This window comes from Pleurodeles waltl, chromosome 10 (genome assembly GCF_031143425.1).
Source record: "Pleurodeles waltl isolate 20211129_DDA chromosome 10, aPleWal1.hap1.20221129, whole genome shotgun sequence".
NCBI classification, from domain to species: Eukaryota; Metazoa; Chordata; class Amphibia; order Caudata; family Salamandridae; genus Pleurodeles; species Pleurodeles waltl.
Window position 1 is genome coordinate 393,660,211 of NC_090449.1, and position 15,618 is coordinate 393,675,828.

Below are 15,618 nucleotides of genomic sequence, written 5' to 3' on the forward strand. Positions count from 1 at the left end.
GCGTTGGTGTTCGTGGTGGAGAAGAACGTAGAATATCATCAGAAATACTTGCAGTTCTTAGCATGCAAAAATAGTGCATGATGACATTGCCTCATTTTTCCATCTTTTCTACTGGTGCAAAACTAAATATAAAATTGGGTTGCATACTAAATACATTTCCTTTGTCTTAACAGGTGAATACATATACATGTTCATTTTGACCCATAAGCTAATAACAGGTGGAAAACCACGGAGGATCCTATCACAATAAAGTGAGCAGATCACAAAACATTTTTGACAGGCACTTTTCCTTGGCAGTAAATTAAGACAAGTCTTGGTGCAAACCCCTTTTACAACCATGTTATGAAAGCACGTATCTGGAGGTGGTAATGTGTGGCAAGAATATTTGTGCATATACGTATTGTGATGTGCTGTGTGCTGTTGTTGTTTGTGCCGGTGGGTTTATCTGCTTCATTATTGCAAAGTGGTGTTGTTCCGTTGTACTGTCATTGTTATGTTGTGTGCTGTTTCGACTGTTATGTGCAGTGTGCTTAATTATACATTAATGGTGTTGTTATGTGGCTTTGTGTACATTGTTGTGTCAGGATACACTGTTTTGTTATGTATATTAACAAAAGTTAATACATGTGTAGCCAAAAACACCAAACACTGTTAAAGGTCAAGCCATTTAGCAATGACTAAGGTGGTGGAATAGTGCTACTTCTGCCCTTCAAGTATTTAAGACAATACTTAGCCCAAAACAGCCTGAAACTGTTAGAGATTATGCCTTAAATTAGGGCTTAGAGTGCCCACACAGAGCCAGAATAAAACACCTTTTGACTGGCACTATCTCATGTCCTTGGTGGTGATCTGAAGCAGCAATTAGTACAAAGTTCTTTTACAATGTATTTTAAAAGCAGTCTTCTGAAGATGGTAAGGTATGACAAGGATGTTTGTGTGTATTTATTTTGGGACATTGTGTTATGCTGGTGGTGTGTTTTGTTATTTTTAGTTCCCCTGTGTATTTGTGCTATGTTATTGCAATCTGTTTTTGTTGTATTGTACTGAGGTTATTATGTTGCCTTCTGTTTTGACTTTTTTTGTTGTGATACAATATCTAGGGGATCCTTAGAGCTGCATGAGTTGTGTTTCTAACCCTCTGATGAAAGGACTTACTCCTTTACACCAATATTAAAGTAGAAAGCCCAGTTGTACTGCAGCCCTAACCCGAGCCCATTGAGCATTCGTGCGCATGCAGTGTTTTACGGTTACTATCAGTCCTGTTAGATGAGTTCAGGGACACAATAGCAATCCAAATAACCTTTTATTTATGAATGACAGCGGGAGTGCGGAAACTTGCCTGCAGCCAGAACGGGGGACTCCCTGCCCCAGAAGACAGCAAAGCCAGGGGGTGGGGCCAGCAACCACCGACTCGCCTAAAGCACGCTCAGAGCTCCCACGACACGGGGAGCGCGGAAACTTGCCTGCAGCCAGAACCGGGGACTCCGTGCCCCAGAAGACAGCAAAGCCAGGGGGCGAGGCCAGCAACCACCGACGCATCTAAAGCGCGCTCAGAGCTCCAGCGACGCAGGGAGCGTGGAAACTTGCCTACAGCCAGGACCGGGGACTCCGTGCCCCAGAAGAAAGCAAAGCCAGGGGGCGGGGCCAGCAACCACCGACGCACCGAAAGCGCGCTCAGAGCTCCTGTGACGTGGGACGTGCGTGGGCCATGGGCGGGCCCGTCCTTTGCCCGTCAGTGACTGGAGGAGGCCGGGTCGAGCCACTGCCCCTGAAATGTTTTATACGGTGACCTGAGAGTCAAATTGCAGGAGTGGGGCAAGTCTCACAATTCCAGGTAAAATCAACCTTCATAAGGGTTTGTGAAATATTATATGATATGGGTAAAAGGAAAATTAGTATGCCAAAGGGAGAGGTTGCCCTGGGCCCTCAAACCCAATCATCTATCTCCAGTTATTTGTCATCTGTTATAGGGGCTATAGAAACTGAACTAGTGCAGGTTGGAGAGAAAATTGGGGCAGCCCAGAAGCCTACCCAGAGACCACCTCTTGAGCCTACTGTCCTTGATAAATCTAACCAAGGGGAACTGGGCTCTTTATCAGCTACTATTATCAATTCCCTCCAGCCTGGCACGGAAACTACTTGTACGCAAGCCTCAGGAGTACATAAGGACCCTAACACCGATTGTCCTTCTGTGCCTCCACCACCATTGAAAAAGAGAAAAGCGGGAGCCCGCTCTAAAAATTCTAAAGATGACCCAGGGGGTAAGAGGAAATCTTACTTACATCTGAAAGGCTCTGTTTGTCACTTGGCTGCTTTCGATATGTCATCGGACATCCCTATAACTGACGATGGAGAGAAGAAAGTCCTGCGGGATGATATTACACCTATAATAGACTCTATACTTAAACCCTTTTGTGTAGCCCTGGAGGAGAAACGTGTCACCCTGATGACCAAAAAACTGGATCATTTACATTCTAACATGATGAGGATGAATTCTCAATCAGTCTTAAGACCCACTAGTTTGTATAACTCTTACCCGGAGGAGGATGTGATGGAAAGGGGAGACGTTTCACATAATCTCCGCCCAAATGACCAGGTCTTATCTCTGGCTCAATCTCTAGCCGGACATGGCCCTCCACTTGTGAAACTCACAAAGCGCAGCCACCTCACAGTGCCTGTAAAAGACTTACATTCAGGTTGTTTACCTACTCCTCATATTAATACCATTCCCAATAGGGAAAAGTCATTACAACTCCCCCCAGACTGCTTGTCGTATGTTTTAGCAAATGTGTCCCCTTTAGACTCTTGCCATAACGAAGATACTCAGGCATTGATGAGGAAGTGTGCTCACTGGATAATGTTTAAATCTAGATATCATGGGGATCTGAATGATAAAATTCTTATGGCTCGCAGAGTAACTTGGATCGGTTCCTCAAGGAAAGCATTTGAGGGGGACTGTGTTGTGATTCATTATGCTAACCCTTGTTTAGTAAAATGTTTGTTGGCTGACTTGTGTTATTGTGCTACGAAGGAAGAAGGGATCCACATTTATCCGCTCAGTTATTTTTATGATCCATCCCCCCTACGTGTTATTCCCAAAGAAGCTAAATACTACTGTAATTCAGGGTTGGCCAAAACTCAAACACGGCCAAATAACTCTACTCCTAGTGACCAACAGATTTCGATCCTCTTAGATGAGAATGATTGATATGAGGATAAGGGTGTAGATGACGCCCAGGACGGATCTGTGGAAGGCATGGGGCTAGTATTGCTTCATCACAGTATTTGCTTGGTGAGTTAGATATTGTCCCTTATGCCCCATTAATGGCTAGTACTGATAAGGAAGTGGTGGAAGGGGACGGGATCAAATCGCTTACACTACTTTGTTGGAATATCGCAGGCCTTCGATCAAAGGCAAAAAATGCAGAGTGGTTAGAATTTATATCTACATATATTTCAGAATCTGCTTGTAGGAGACCTGGCCAAGGCACCACTTCTATTTGGATGGTTATTCCTCTGTTTATCAACCAGCAACCCCGTCTCTAGTGGGAAGGGCAAGTGGGGGCCTCTTAGTTCTCGTTTCTTTACAACTCCCCAAAATGGAGGCATCTCTAATCTGGTCATCACCATACATTATGATTATTTTATTGCTGACTGAGGGAAGTATGGATATATTGCTGATAAACATTTATAACAATATCCCATGTGATTGCTTGAAGGGAAGTTTCGAGGAGATAATAGATTTTCTGGACTCTTATGACAAGCTCCAGGATAATGAGTTCATTATTATATGGGCAGGAGATTTTAATGTGCCGCTATGTACTCCGGAAGCTTTACATGGGTGCTGTACCCCTATAGAGGATAGAAAGATGTCTAATCATTTTATTCACACAAAACAAGGTGAAGTTTTAAATTGTTTTATTTACAAATTTGATCTTGTATTCGCAAGGGAAAAGGCTGCCACATACATCCAAAAAATACCCACTTTTATGGGAAATTTTAAAGGGAGTATTATCGATTTTATTCTTATTACCTCCCCTGATATTGATTTAATCCATGATTCTAAGATAATATCACATTATGCTAGTGACCATAACCCTTTATGTATCATACTTGCTTGTAATTTAAATTCAGTATCGATTAACAGGGATCTGAGAAGGAACTCTGTTTTTAACAAAAATGTTGGTTTACGTTTGAAATGGGAAAGGGTTGATCCTAAAATATTTAATCAGAAAATGATCGAACAAAAATTGGATTCTATTAATTTGTGCCTGTCTCAATACCAATCGCATGAACGATTAGTATCTGAATACGAGCACTTAAGCTATGTCATCTCAGAAGCCCTGGTGATTGCTAGAACCTCAGGGGCCCCAGTGGCCTGCCGATGGTTTAACTCTGCTTGTACTACTGCCCATAGAAATTCAAAAATAGCCCTCAAATGCATTCCTTTTTCCTGAGATTTAGTCAGAAGGGCAAGGGGCCATTATAAGGCAGTTTTGACAGAGAGGAAAAATGAAATTAGCAATAGAGCATGGGAGAAGCTTTTGGTAGCCACCGAACTGAAGGATACTACACAATTCTGGAGGGTGGAAAACCATCCTTATTTTAAGGATCAGGATAATAAAGAGGATGACTGTTTGATACCCGAAGCGCTCTGGGTGAATCATTTCACAAGGGTTTTTCAACCCGAAAATGACACTTCTCCGGAGGGGGATGAAAGTAGCAACAAGAGACCAGTGGAATTTAATCTGAATATAATAGACTTCTCTCTTTAGTTACATGAGGTCATTACAGCAATTATTCATTGTAGACCTGGGAAACTTCCTGGCCCCGATGGGATCCCTGGTGACCTTTTTAAGTTTATGCCAGACTTCTGGGGTCCTCTAATTACAAATGTACTAAGAAGTGCAGTTAAGAGTAACATCCCCCCCCACTGGGAAGCGGCCATTATTATCCCTAAAGAGTAACAGGCAAGACCCAACCTGTTACAGGACAATTTCTCTTATAGACTCCACTGTTAATATATTGGGGAGTGTGATTCTGACCCGGTTGGAAGAATGGGCAGCTAAAGCAAAGATTCTCTCCTCAATTCAATATGGTTTTAGACCCGGTTTAGGTACAGTGGAACAATCATTAAATTTTCATCTCACCCTCAGTAAATATGTTATTGCCAGAAAAGAATCCATTCACTTGGCTTTTATTGATTTATCAAGTGCCTTTGACCTGGTAAATTGAGAAAAGCTCTGGCAAATTATGAAATCCCTAGGGGTTGAACAGAGTCGCTTAGAGTTAATTAAGCAATTATATTCTGATCTAACGATTACAGTGCAGTATGGTATGTATGGTGAGAGATCTTCCCCTTTTCCCTCTAGGAGAGGTGTTAGACAGGGCTGTATTTTAGCACTGTTCTTATTCCTGTTATATATTAACGGCTTCTATGATTTTTTAACTCAAAACGGAAAGGATTTCCCTAGAATGGGAATGAGACAACTCCTTGTCCTTCTGTATGCGGATGATGCAGTTTTAATTGCCCGTACAGCAAATGGCCTCCAAAGTCTATTAGACCTCTTCTTGATTTTTATGTAAATTTTACGAAAACATTTGCCATGACTGTTGGTTCCTGAAATACTAGATCTGAACGATTTACTATGGGAGGAAATATTATAAACAAAGTTAAAGAATTCTGTTATCTAGGCTTGCATGTAAGCTCCTCTATGCTATGGAATTCTCATCTCACTATCAAGGCTCATCAAAAGGTGAGAAATCTGGAAGCAATATTTTGTTTTGTTCGCAAATTAGGCCACAGACCAGTTAACCATATTGTTAGTCTTTATAATGCCAAATGCGTATCAGCAACTATTTATGGGGTGGGTTTGTGGGGCCAGACTAAAGTAGATTATCTTCAACGCATAGAGAATACATTTGTTCATAGACTATTGCTGGTACCAAAGAATGTAGCAAATATCATCTGTTACGAAGAGTTGGGACTACGACACATTGAAGATTTGATTGGTGTCGCTCCCCTTTTACTGTGGTTGAAGTCTTGGTGGAATCCTGCGGCTAGTAAGGTACAAGATTGTATGACTGCCTGCATACAACTGGATAATTTAACAGAATTCCGTGGTTTACCTATCTGCAAACTTCATTTCGGAATATAGGCATGGAGAGCATGTTTACCAGAGTCCCTGCCTTTAAATGCTAAGATATTGGTCAAAACTCGATATTTCGAGTATATCTCGGACCTGAGATTACAGGGGGCTATGAATTTGAAAACTTTTGATCCCTACATCAGAATTCAACAACAACTTTGATGGGACCTTACTTAACCTGGTTCCCGAGTTCCTCATCATACTCTCTTCTTGTCTTATTCAGACTAAATTTGATACATTTTAGAGTGGCCTTTCCCAAGCAAAGCACTTGGCAAAAAGTGCTCCCGCATTGTCCTTTTAATACTATTTCTAAGCAAAGCACGTGTCACTTTTTTCTATTTTGTCTACTTTATTCGGTTCCTAGATGTACTTTTATATTGCCTCTTTTCGGGAAACTACGTATTCTTTCCCATAATGACACACTGATGTATGCTCAAAAACTGTCATCCACTCAAGTCTGTTATTCTCTTTTAAACTTTTTTAGATCAGCATTTGCAATTAGGAAACGGTATGAGTTGGTGGAAGGAAATGTTTACTAATTAAGTGCTGAATTTTACAGTTTTTATGTTTGATATTGTTACTGCATTTTAAATATTATTATGAAAACCTTTTTACATATATTTGTAAGTAGCTCTGTATCTTGGAAATGTGAGCTATGCTTGCTGAATATTGTTTTACATTTATTGTAAATGTGTTTTCTGTACTTTTATGGCATTATGCTGAATAAAGAATCTTTGACTAACTGACTGACTGAATGACATGCTCAAAATAGCAACAAGACAAGGGGTATGGAACCTAAAATGACTGTTTTAAAATCCCCAGCCTAGTGAATAAACATGAACAGTAACCACACAAAATGCATAAATGAAAGTTGATAGGAATGTAATAATCAGCTAAAAAAAGGATGAAAGTTATTAGCATTTTAGAGCTTGTCTTACATCCTAGCACCCTAAAGCTTTTCTGAAGAACTAGGCTAAATCTTATCTAAAGCATTAAATAGCAAACCTAGCTTTCGAGTATCTTAGGGTTTATCACCTATGAAACGTTTGAACAGCTAGCTTCAGCTATTCTTTATCAGATTTCTAATGAGAAAGCATAATATGTGCTTTCGTGAGGGACACCTCCTGCCCAGCTTCTGAAATGGACTGACAGTAGCTGGCCCAACAATCTGGTTTGACCTCTGGTGATTATTCTAGCACGAAGACGTCTCCTAATCAATGGTCAAATCCTAAGGTTTATATACTGTTTGACCAATGATTGAATGTCATGATTTATAAAAAAAAAAGGGGGGGGGGGGTTTGGCGACTCTGGAATACTGCAAAACTACAATACTATGACACAAATATGTAAGCTCTATCCGCATGTTTTTAGTAAGGCTCCGTCTTTGTAAACATATGCTTATACTCTAAGAGGCGATTTTGTAGTGGCCACATACATCCATTAAAATAAACAAAAATGATGTCAGCTTTCAGAGTGAGGCGGTCATGATGATATAAACATTTTTGCTTGTTTTCTAGAACTGTTATTCTTTCTATTAGAGATAAAGAAAAGCTAACAGCAGGCAAGGTATGAAAACAGACTAACTAAAAGAACATTGTTATGGTGTTCACAACAGTTGTGTTGTATCCTGTTTTGTTTTCATTGTCGCTATTAACCTGAAATATAGTAGCATTAGTTGACATCTCTAAAGAATTTACAGAGTACAATATGAACGCAAAACAGCAACACAGAAAACGATAACAGGCACAACACAAAACGGTCAAAAACAGTAGATAACACAATAATCACAGTGCATCAGAACAATAACACAAAACAATAATGCAGCACAACCGCACCACATCATTACTATAACACAATGCAACATGACAAATATGAACAAACATTACCACCTCCACAAACCTGCTTGCAAGATACAGCAATAAACGTTGTTTGCTCCAAGTACTGACTAACAAGTCACCAAAAGTGCATAATAGTACCAGTCACACATGTTTAGTGATCCGCCCCAAGTTGCAAATAAAATCAAGCTTGGTATCAGGAATGGTTTTTTCCTGTTTATGAACTCCATGGTAAATTATGGGAACTAGTGTAATCCACCAGTTTCTGTACCTAATTTGCCCCTGTTAATACGTTTTACACATTGTTCTGCATGGTCAATTAACACTAGCTTCAAGTGGAAGTTACCGCTTGCATAAAAGGACCGCGCAAGCCCAAACTGCAGTCAGTACGTAATAGGAGCAAGTGCTTAAATAGCCACCAAAGAAGTTTGCAGTGGTCACATCTCTCATTCACGGGTATAAAGGCCCTTGAAAATGTGTTAAAGGAATATGCCATTGACATTTCCATGCAGCACCAACGCTCTGGGCTTCTAGATTGCTGCCAGGGCATCTACAAAAGATCATTAACTGTTTCTACTGCACTTATGAAAAAGAAACTTGTCATTCATTTTTGAGGATGATGTCTAACCTTTAGAGTGGCACAACCAAGTCACTGCATTTTAAAAAGCTTGTCAAAAACTATGCAGATCATCATTTTAACTTATTTTATTGTTCTTGATAAATGTCAAGTACCTGATTAGCATGCCTCAATGTGCAAAAGGAGTTCAGTCACTGTAGCAACAGAATTCAAAACAATTAACGTTACGTCGAGCTGACTAGTTTTAATTGGCAGATTTACTTACTGCACGGTTTATGTTTTTGTTGAATTTCAACTGATTATTACAGATTTGATGTTTACTCCTTCTTGTTATTCCCCACTGTTTATCCTTCACAATCTAAATAATAACACAAGTTTTATTATGTAACAGCCATTGGCATAGACAGTCTTTTAGCTTGGATTGTGTACAGTGCTCAGAGCTACATAAATGGCGGGGGCTGAGAAGTTAAACTAGCGGATCTGCATGCTGTAGAGTTAGGACCTTGACAGGATTGAAGACGCTGCTTCCGACTGTTCTGTGTTATCTGTGCATACACTATGGATTTGCTTTGCCATTTTCCTATATCACTATAACCATGTAGAGCCAGTGTCACAATTTAAACATCTGCGAGATGTTATTGCCCTGTATCGAGTACCAGCACTCCCAATAAACAACTGAAGCCAACTGTAGCCAGAGACCAAAAAAATAATATTACAACTTTTATACCAATTCATTGGACTGAATTTTATTATGCACCTGCTTGAAATTCTGAAGCCACATTTCAGCACTGTAGGTCATAGTTAAATTCCACAAAACTATGGTTGTCTTGAAATAAAGTTCATACTTTACCTCCAAAGAGGAAAAGTGTTCCTGTTAGCAAGAGCAGAAGATAGGCACGTGCAAGAATACTGACAAATCCCATCATTCCTCCGAATATCATCAGAATCAGGCTGAGTGGCAGGAGTATCACAACTGTACCATGCATGTCTGCGGGAGAAATAAACCAAGTAAAAAACATACCATAGTATACAAATAATCAATCATTTTTTGAAAATGGTTTTTCATATTCGCCAGAGAAATCAGGACTAATTGTGTGTGTCCTTTCTATTCTATTCCAGTGGTTCCCAACCTCTTGACTTCTGTGGACCCCCACTTTATCAATACTGGAACCCGTGGACCCCCACTGAATCTTTATTAGAATCTGGGGACCCCCCAGTGAGTCATTACTAAAAGCTATGGACCTAATCTGTTAATATTATTTCATTTTCTAAGCAGTCATGGACCCCCTGAGGAGGTTTCACAAACTCCCAGGGGTCTACGGACCACAGGTTGGGAACCACTGATATAAACGATTCTCTGAAAACAACAGGAAGACTCTGCTGACACCTCCAACTCTTCCTCACCCCTACTGTTCTGAAAGCCAAGCACCTCTCAGTAACATGATCATCACATGTTCATACCTCTCAGTATGTTTGCAGTAAAATATCCTACCAAACTGTATGTTAGACATGGCTCTGTTGAGGGAATTTTCCTGAAACATTTTGTGGTTTGCTTTTTTCTCCCAGTTTTTGCTGACTCTCTGTGCGTGGATTTAGGACACTGGATACTTCCCCACTGTCTAGCAGTAGGAAAATGGGTGTACCCATCCTACTTGTGACAGGAAGGGGTGGGTAGGGACATTGTTGAGGTGCAGTATCCAGGAGGGCCCTGTGAAATAGGCATACCACATACCCGGGGTGGATACGGCCATTTCTACAAGGGGGACATGCACTGGGTGTGTTACCCCCTAGAAAACCCCGTTAATCATGTCCTAGGCCTATGGAAGATGCCTGCAGGGGTGCTAGCACGCCTGTGCTCAAGAGTGGCAATCCCCATGCGGGGGCCAACTCTGAGCTGCCTTATGCCTTACCCAAAGGGCCCAGATGGAGAGGCTGGTGGTAGGCAGAGAACAGGGCAGGTATACAAAGGTGTACCTTGTCTGGCCAGGGGAGCACCCACATGTGGGTGTTCCCTACCTAAAAGGGGAGGGGGAGTCAGCCACGACCCTGAGGGTGGGTCGGTCCTCTACTAGTGGCCGTGGGCCATGGTCACTGTCCCCCTGTATGGACTGGGGGGAAGTACACACACATGTCCTCATTGGAGGGGAGGTGGTGCTGACTGTGTGTGGGTTGCACCATAGCAGGATGCAGGGTATGCACAGAGGCCATGGGGCCTTCAGAGTTACTGAGCCTGGCATAAAAAGCCAGTGGGTGCACAGTTACACGAAGGGGGATTTCATGTATGTTGCCCCTGGCACAGCTTGCCAATAGGGGAACTCCCTTGTCAAGTGGTGCAGGATCACATATAGAGCCAGGCCCCAAGCATCTCCGTGCCCATGTGCACATGGGAGTTCATATATATGGGGAACTTGTCATGGCTGGCCTTGAGGTGCCTACTTGCACAAGGGCGTCACACACTTAAATGAGACTGGCACAACTTGTCAGTGTGTGCATACTTGCACACAGGTGTTGCTATGTGTGATTGGCGACTAGTATCACCCGCCTGGGTGTGTAACCTGCACCCTGGTGATTTTCCTTTGTAGGTACAGGAACTGGCTTCACTTGCCAGGGTGTGCACATTTGCGCACCAGTACCCTAATATAGGAACTGAGCCTGATAGTGCAAACCAGTATTGGCATACCTGAATCTTTGCTGTGACTTAAACAAAAGAGTCCCACATGCTCCAGCAGGCTTGGGTGTGTGCCAGGGCATTTGTGCCCAGGGAGTGCTGAATACCCATGCGTGTTCCCACAACCTATGACCTATGCTCTGCCCACAAAGTGACATGAGAGAATGAGTCTTATTAAGTCTGGCTGCAATAGTGGATTGCAGGGGAACTGTCAAATGATGCTTAATATAGTTGGACTCAGGATGACACACCCCTTCTGATGGTAAAGGTGGTTTTGTCATCAATGCCCTAGAAATGCCACTTCTGGGAAGTGGGCATTTCTAGATTCTGAAGTGGTTCTGGTGTATTATAAATTAGGCTTCATTCTATGGATCATTGAGGCTGAGACTGATGTGGTTTAAGTGAGAACTCTTTGACCCACCCTCAACTTCAAAGGAACAATCTAGTATAAATAGGGGAACTCAACGTCCACAAGATAGAGTAACCTTTACAGCAAAGCAGTGCTGGTGCTGCTGGACTGTGTGGGTACACTACCAGAGAAATCTGTTGTGCCGAGGAGGATAACTGTCCTTGGAGGGGATTTGTGCTCCCCTTCCTGCATTGAGACTGGACTGGGACTGATTGCCTGTTGCTGTGTAGCATCCTGAAGGGTAACTCTCCAAGGACAGCTTGGATAGCCCTCTGTTCTCTGAGGAGGTCTCAGGGACATCAAAGACCTCCTGAAAGGGGCTTACATCAATGACTGGTATTATCTGGAGTGCGGTGCTCTCTTCTGCGTCTACATCATATGCTGGACTTCATACGGCAGCAGCAGTGTTAGCGTGGCCTAAGCATTGTGTCTGGAGACCGGAATTGCCTGGTACGGAGCTTACCATGGACTGACCGCACTTCGGGTGAGTGGCTCTTCATCCTGGGGACCACTGCACACTGAAACATCTTGTTGGTGTGAACAGGGTCACCTTGTGTGGGACCCCACGGGGCCTTCTATTGTCAAGTGTGTTGCATTTCTCTCATGTGAGTCTCGGCTGCACTCTCTTTGGATGCAGTGTCCTGTTTATTGGATGCGACCCTCGAAGGTGGGGTGCAACCTGAGTTGCACTGTACTTCACCTCATATGGCATGACTGCACTTGCATCAAAGTGTGTGACCAAGGAGTCTGGTGCAACTAAAGTCATTGTGTACTAGACAGAGAGCCTCATTCCAGAGAAGTAAAGAAACAAAGTTCTGAGTGTGCCCAGTTTATCTAGTGAGACTCAAGTCATCACATAATATGGGTGCGGGATTTACATCCGTCGTGGGAGGGTCTGGGATTGACTGGTGCAGTTCGGGAAATTAACTGTTATAATTGTGATGTTTGGTGACCCTGTTGCTTCCCCCTGCTCACAATGTTGGTAATCTGGGGATGAGTGTTAGGATGTGTGTTTTGGTTGATGTTAGAAATTGAGTCACTAGTTGGCAGAGGTGTGCACCCTGTCTAAGTAGGGAGAACAATCCTAGTCAGGGTAAGTCAGATACACACCCTAAATTAACCTGTGTTCACCGTCTGGTAGCTTGGACCAGAGCAGTCGGGCTTAACTTAAGAGGCAGCGGGTAAAGTATTTGTGCAACACTTAATAACAGTAACACAATGAAAAACACACAAAAAAGACTCTACATCAGTTTAGAAAAATAGAAGAAATGTATCTGAGTAAAACAAGACCAAAACATCAAACATCCAATAACTTGAACTCGATATATGATTTTTTTTATTTTTTATTGCAATACAGCGCTTAAAGGTCATTAGCACTGAAAGGTTACTTGAGGTTGAATCAGCACTGCATCAACGTTAAAGTGTACTGCAGCAGATCTGAAAGGGGCAACGGCCTCTATGAGTCAGTTTTTGGTGAAAAGCAGCTGCAAAGTCCTTTCTCAAGGCCAAGGATGGGACTGGCACCTCTTGGTAGGGCAAGACTTACAGTGGCAGTGTCCAGCAGCTGAAGCAGAGTTGAAGGAAAGTCTTTGATTGCCCTGAGACTTCCAGAACAGGAGGCAAGCTAGCAAGCCCTTCAAGTCACTTAGTTCCGCAAAGCATGCAGAGAGCAAAGTCCAGGCCTTAGTCCAGTCCTTCTCCTCATTCCCAGGCAAGAGGCAGCAGACCAACACAGCAATGCAGCTGAGCAGAGTGGTAATCCCTCCTGGCAGCACAGCAGTCCTTTGTCCTGGCAGAATGTCCTTCAGATCCAGAAGTATAGTGATTTGATGGGGTTTGGGGTCTAGTACCTATACGCAGTTGAGCCTTTGAAGTGGGGAATCTTCAAAAGAGGCCTTTGAAGTGCACACTGTCCTTTCCCTTCCTTCCCTGGCTCCATAAACGTTACAGGGGGTTATGCAGCTAGTTGTATGGGGACAGGCACAACCCTATTCAGGGATACGTGTCAGCTCCTCCCTCCCATCTAGTCCAGGAAGGGCCATCAGCCTGATTATGGGCCATCAGGTTGTAAATGTCACACCCCAGTTCCCTTTGTGTATGACTGTCAAGGGGGAATGCACAAAACCCAGCTATCACCCACCCCAGTCATCTACAATGAGAGAGGCAGAGGCATAGAATTGTTAAAGTAAGAAAATGCCAGCTTTCTAAAAGTGGCATTTTCAGACTTACAATTTAAAATCCAACTTCACCATAAGTTATGATTTTAAATTGTGAGTCCAGAGACACCAAACTCCAAATATCTATCTTTTCTTAAATGGAAATTACACTTAAAGGCTGCTGCTTCAAGGTAACCCCAATGTTAACCTATGGGAGGGACAGGCCTTGCAGTAGTCAAAAATAAATTTAATATTTTTTCACTACCAGGACATGGAAAACATAAAAGTACATGTCCAAATACACCCTGCCCGTGGGGCTGACCAGGGCCTAATTTAGGGGTGACTTATATGTACCAAAAAAGGAAATTTTGGGCCAATTAAGTGGGTGCACGTGCTAAGTCGAAATGACATTTTAAAACTGCAGACACAGGCTCTGCAGTAGCAGGCCTCAGATATGTTCAATTGGCTACTGCAGTGGGTGGCACAATCAGTGTTGCAGGACCACTGGTAGCATTTAATTTACATGCCCTGAACACCTATACTGCACTTTACTAGGGATTTACAAGTAAATTAAATATGCCAATTGTGGTTGAGCCAGGTCAGAAGGCAAAAGGTTAGGGGAAACCACACCAAGAATGCCAGGTATGACAGGTGTGTCCCCACAGCTGAAAGTGGGGAGAGCTACCCAGCCCCTTGGGAGTTCTCTTTAATAAGGCAGAAGAACATGAGGAGACCATCACAAAGTCCATTTCCTTTAGGATGATAGACCACCTCAACAGTTTGTGATTTTCAGCCCTCATCTCCATTAACTATCTGAGGGGCCTGTGGCCTGTCTGAACCTCAGAAGTGGGTGCCAAATAGGTATGGCCTTAGCTTCTTCAGCGCCCAGACTACATTAAAGGCTTCCCTTTCAATTGTGCTCCACCTCTAATCCCTGGGGAGCAACCGTCTACTAATAATGGCTACAGGTTGATCAAGGCCCTTGTCATTTAGCTGTGGGAGCGCAGCACCTCTACCATGCTCTGAGGAATCTGTTTGCACCATGAATTATTGGGAAAAGTCTGGGGCTTTGACCACAGGTGCTGTGCACATGGCTCCCTTCAGGGAGGTAAAAGCGGCCTGGCACACGTCTGTCTACATCAGCTGATGTGGCTGCTTTTTGAAAGTCAGCTCTGTTGAGAGGGCAAAAATAGTGCCATATTCCTTGATGACTCTCCTGTAATATTCAGTGAGGCCGGAAAACGCTCCCACTTCTGTCTGGGTCTTCGGAGGTTCCCGAGCCAGAGTGGTTTCAACTTTAACCTGGACGCACTGCATCTTGCCACTTCCCACTTGGTGATCCAACTGGACCACAGAACTCTGCCCTATCTGGCATTAACTGGCCTTGATAGTTAGGCCATCCCTCTGAAGAGCCTGAAGCACGTCCTTCAGGTGGTCCTCCTAGCTACAACTGAAGACCACAATGTTGTCTAGATAGGCAGCACTGAAGTACCCCAGTCCAGCAAGGAACTGATTTACCAACCTCTGGAAGGTGGCAGGGGCATTCTTTAACCCTAAGAGCATGACCTGGAACTGGAAGTGCCCTTCTGGTGTATAGAATGCAGATCTCCATCGGTCAAAGCAATCTGCCAGTACCCAGATGTTAGGTCAAACGTGCTGAGGATCTTAACAGCTCCAAGGCAATTTATGAGCTCATCAGCTGCTCTGGGGAAGGGGTGTCCATTAGTCCTGGTGACTGCATTGATCCCACAGTAGTCCACACAGAACCGGAGTTCAGGGACCATGGGCTGTTAGAGGGCTCAATAACCCCAAGTGCCAACATTT

At 43.2% G+C, this 15,618-nt stretch overlaps 1 protein-coding gene across 3 annotated transcripts in view; it reads right to left on the reverse strand.

Moving 5' to 3' along the window:
* TMEM114 (transmembrane protein 114) overlaps nt 1-15,618 on the reverse strand; it is a 780,869-nt gene that overhangs the window by 250,367 nt on the left and 514,884 nt on the right. For all 3 annotated transcript variants that reach the window (XM_069210612.1, XM_069210614.1, XM_069210613.1), the window contains exon 3: nt 9,412-9,549. In XM_069210612.1, the coding sequence (XP_069066713.1) occupies nt 9,412-9,549 (138 nt within the window). The remainder of the gene's footprint in view (nt 1-9,411; nt 9,550-15,618) is intronic.